General features: G+C 37.4%; 1 protein-coding gene across 1 annotated transcript in view; it reads right to left on the bottom strand.

The window, feature by feature from the left end:
* Positions 1-407: 407 nt before the first annotated feature.
* Positions 408-4694, bottom strand: part of mmp25b (matrix metallopeptidase 25b) — a gene marked incomplete in the record, with an annotated part of 12295 nt that continues 8008 nt past the window's right edge. The window contains 5 exon segments of the mRNA XM_042216562.1: positions 408-1622; positions 2467-2760; positions 3542-3694; positions 3824-3906; positions 4444-4528. Coding sequence (XP_042072496.1) covers positions 1357-1622; positions 2467-2760; positions 3542-3694; positions 3824-3906; positions 4444-4528 — 881 coding nt within the window.

Here is a 4694-nt window from a genome sequence, read left to right as displayed (position 1 = left end):
TATTTTAGAACAAAGATCCCTAGTTTTATTCCCAACCTGTGAAGCTGCCAATTATTTGTCCACACTGGTTTTAACCTTGCATGACCCATGCCATTTACTAACAAAGCAGGGCAAACAGACCTGTTTAAACTCAAACCGCTTTGAAGGATTTGGCTGTGTGTGTGTAATGGTTAACTAGCCGTATTATCAATGAAAGGTTGGGGTTGCAGTTAATTTGATTTTAACTAAGTGAAACATATTTTTATAACATATTTTTCAGGCCACAAGACGAGCATTCTTATCACATTGCTCTTCTTTTTGTAATGGCGGTATTTGATGTCCTTGAGATAAATAGGTCCCTGCAAACAGGGAGAGGTGTTCCTAATAATGCTATCATCAATCTGTAACTGAACACACAAACAGAACTGTCACTGGAGAATGACAAGCATTTAATCATTGAAAATGAAACATCTTGAATCTAAACCAGATAAGACAACATGAGGTAACATGCCTTCACACTTGTGGCAAGGGCACGTGAAAAAAAAAAAAAAAAAAAAAAAGCTTTGTTTTCCTTCCCAAAGAAATATGTGTTAAAAGCAAAAGACAAAGCTACAAACCAAAACCAAAAGTATAAAATTCAACATTAGGACATTTTAATAGTTTCTGATAACTTATAAATGGTTTTGTTTAAGATTTCTTTCACAGAGATTTTACAAAATGTATATTGTCACTTTACAGTAAGTCTATCTGACTTGAGCTGTGAAAACCACTGAAGGATTTGGTATGTTTCATGTGCAAAGTTAAGCATCTCAGCTTAACACAGCCCAGCCTTAAGAATATTCTACAATGACAGCTATTAATGTCAATGTAAAACAACCAAAACATTGTACATTTGTAAAAACTACACAAATATAAAAAAACAAAATCTTCAATTTACCATAATCCAGATCTGCTTGTGCACTATATATTTTGATATTTTAGCAAAAGCACCAAAATCTAATTATAAATAGATATATTTAAAGATGAAAATGACTTTTGCTGTTAAGTATGTTTGATTTACCTTTTTTATCACCCCAAGCACAAGGCGGTTACATAAGACCTTGTTATGAAGAAGTAACCTGTGTGCTTGCTTGTGGTGTTAAATGACGTTTCTTTCTTCTGTAAAGCTCATTGTAATTCAATACAAAAATGTCGCAATATGTTTCAGATGAGAAACTGTATTTATAAAAACCCAGGGGGTTTAAGAGAGGCTTTTTTTGCCACTGGGACTCAATTTGAAACTATTGTGTAACTTTATGCAAGTAAGATGACATAAAGTCATTCTATTAATAACCCGCCAGTGGAAAAAAGGGAGAAGTAAACACTGACTCAAGAAAATTACAAACTCATGTTTCTTATAATCTCATTGGTTAGCAGCAAAATAAAAATCAAGAGGAGAGAGCTGCTTCTCAGCGATGAATGCGATCCCAAGAAGATGCAGGTGCATTTTTTTGGGAATCGAGGATTTGTTGGAGTGGAAGTTGAAGGAGGAGCTGGACATCTAAGCCAGTCTACAGCGATGGATTTTGGTGTGACATCATCTTGGTTCAGGCCTCCATTTGTGAGCATCCAGTAGGAATTATCCTTGAAGAAATAGGTATTTCCTTAACAACAAAAAAGAAAAAAAGAACACGAAAAGCAATGTTATTTTGTTTCATCAAATTATGAATAAACCAACCCACACAAACTGGATGCTGATTAAAAGGAGTGGAAGACAGCAGCACATTGTAGTTTTTGTAACTACAAAGTAGTTATATGGTTAGCTCCTGCACTTAATGATGTTATGAGGGCTCAGAAAATGTACTTCTAAATCCTGTCATTTCAAAAGCTCTCTTACCCTGAAGCCAAAGTTTTCAACAGCTTTTAAATACTAAAATACGTACTAATAATAAAAAATTAAAAATTAGCCCTTTCTGGGTCAGCTGGGAGGCATCCACTGATTTTCAACAAATCACCCACCTGTTAAATTAGTCATATTTGGATTGTCATTCTAATATAAAGTATGCTTTGATGTGATACTACTACTTTTCACATGAAGTAATGAAATAGGATATGACATGGCATTTTCTTGTGCAGGAATCTTTCCTTTATTCATTTATCTACTTGAATCATGTTGCATCTCAGTGTAAGATGTTATTTAGAACTTCTTATCTTAATCAACGCTCTTCCACTCCTTTGTGTGCGTCATTCCCTTGAGCGTCTTGGGTGTGACAGCTGACAAAAGCTATCTCCCAAAATAACTTCTCTATCATTGTTGTGTATTTATCTAGAGCAAAGGTGGACAATTCATTTTCCCAAAGGGCCAAGTGAGAAACTGTACCAATAAGCTTAATCCTTATTGGTGCCCAGTTTCTCATGTGGCCCCTTGGGGAAATGAATTGGGCAACTTTGATCTCAAGTTTGTAATAGAAGATCATCACATATGTCTCCATTTTAACACAATGTTACCTTCTCGCCAGCTAATGATGCCATCGATATGGGCAGGCATTCCTTCCCATAGGGTGTTTTCCCGTGGATATCCTTGCTCTGGTTGGATGGTCCTCTGTCCATTCTCAATGTTTTCGTTAAACCTCCAAAACTCCCCTCCGCTGAACAGGTATGTTTTGCCATTATGAGCCCAGTTGAAAGCAGCGTCCACCCTGTTCACTGTCTCACCCGACTTCTTCTTCATGCCCCAGTCAGAGAGAGGCTGAGGGTAACCGGCCATAGCCACTGTGTCCTTGAAGACCCAGTACTGAGCTCCTGGACATGGCGAAAGCAAAACAGAATATTTCAACAGAAAATCACTTAATGTTAGTCGGAACCATATCCTGGTGAATTCTTCGGTTTATCAGCAGAAAACCAAACTGGAAAGTACCGATAATACAGACCCAATGATACAGGCAATGACCCAAAAGATACAGCAGAAGGTTTGAATGTAAAGAAGTGAAAATATTTGTCTGGGGCAGATCTGTTCAGGACATTGTCTTCAGCTGCATTTCACTTAGCGAGGACAAAACTGAAGGCAGGAAAGACCAAATACAAAAACAGCAGAAAACAGCAGCATTAAAAGCCTGGAACAGAAAGAAAACACCAGGACAAACTGGACCATATTGGCTGACTTTAAAAGTTTAAAAATAAGTATTTTATTTATTATTATATTATTTATTATTATTATTATTATATTATATTGTACATATTAAAAATAAATCCTCATTGTTTTAACACCCTTTTTTGTTCTGCCTCTTAATTAAAAACTTACAATCTGCACTCCAGTTGCATCTCAATTGTTTCGTTTTCACATCTATTGTGGCAGCGTGTTGAGCCAAAATAATAAAAAAAATGCATCACTGTCTAAACACTTCTTGACCTAAATGACGTATATTAAAATATTTATATATGATTTAACATTTCACCCCCCACTCAAAAAAACCACCATGTTTAAAATATAACAGACGTGAGAAGTCACCCACTTCTCACGTCTCTGAACGGCCAAAATTAGATCACCTGAGGCCATACATAACCACAAGATTTAGCTTCTCACCGATGAAGAAGATGATGCGGCTGTCACTCTTCCTCTCATACACAGCATCGATCTTGTTTATTCCTTCTGGAAGGCCCATCCAGAAGTTTTTGATCTGAGCCGGATTTAAGGACACCAAAGATCCATCTTGCTGGGTTCTCCAGAACTGTGCACCTTTTTGAAGAGAAGACACAAAAGAAACAACACGGATAAATAAAATAAAAATAAAATTTTTTGACGAATGTGGAAAATTAATTGAGGTGTATTTTTTATTCTGTTGAGCACAGATCCACTTTTTCATACCTTTAAAGAAGAAGACCTCTCCCCTAATGTTTCCTATAGCATCAAAGCCTCCCTGACACCGCTCTTGGAATGATGGATCAGAACTAGGAGAGAAAATTGAATCAAAATCAAGTTAAACTCTGCTTTTACTGCATTTGTTTGATAAATACACTAGAGGGTGCTGTGGGGCCAAGAATGCCACAGTGAGAGTCTTTAAGCTACCACTTAAATTAAATAGACTACTACCTTACGATTATATTCACAGAGATTTTTACCCCAAGCTTCATTCATCCAGGAACACACACATTCATACAAGTACGTTTTTTTCTATACTTAAGTACAATGTCTAACATTTGTCAACACACGCTCAGACACCAATGGAGCCGTGAGGTTTTAGTATCTTTCCCTTTACGTTGACATGCAAACTGCAGCAGCAGGGTATCAAACTATCAGCCTTTTGACTGATAGGGGCCACAGCCTTCCCTAATTAGTCATTCTTCTTTTTTTTTATGTGACTCTGTCTGAATGCATTAATAGTATATTCATAGCTTGTAAAGTCAAATATTATGTGATGATTATCTGGATTAAAGTGCAATCCAGATAATCCCCCCACCCCCAATCCCTCCCATGGTTCAGCTCACTGCTGTGTTGGCCTCGGTGGAGGTGGACTGGGCAGGCGTGGGAAGTGGGGATCATCACCACCTGGTCGGTCAGCATCTTTCACACCTGCAACAGAAGAGTGACAGAAGACACTGTGGAAGAGGAAACGAAAGCTGACGACAGTATAACAAAAACTCAGCAGGCAACCCACATTCTTCTCAGTGTGCAGAGGTGTTTGTCACACAGGATGCAAGGCTTTTTCTTTTTTAAGACATGAGGAAGATATTCAGTT

Source organism: Haplochromis burtoni, unplaced genomic scaffold (assembly GCF_018398535.1).
Source record: "Haplochromis burtoni strain Fernald_Lab_line unplaced genomic scaffold, NCSU_Asbu1 Contig_1117, whole genome shotgun sequence".
NCBI classification, from domain to species: domain Eukaryota; kingdom Metazoa; phylum Chordata; class Actinopteri; order Cichliformes; family Cichlidae; genus Haplochromis; species Haplochromis burtoni.
Note: the sequence above shows the minus strand (reverse complement) of the source record. Positions and strands in the feature narration are given on the sequence as shown.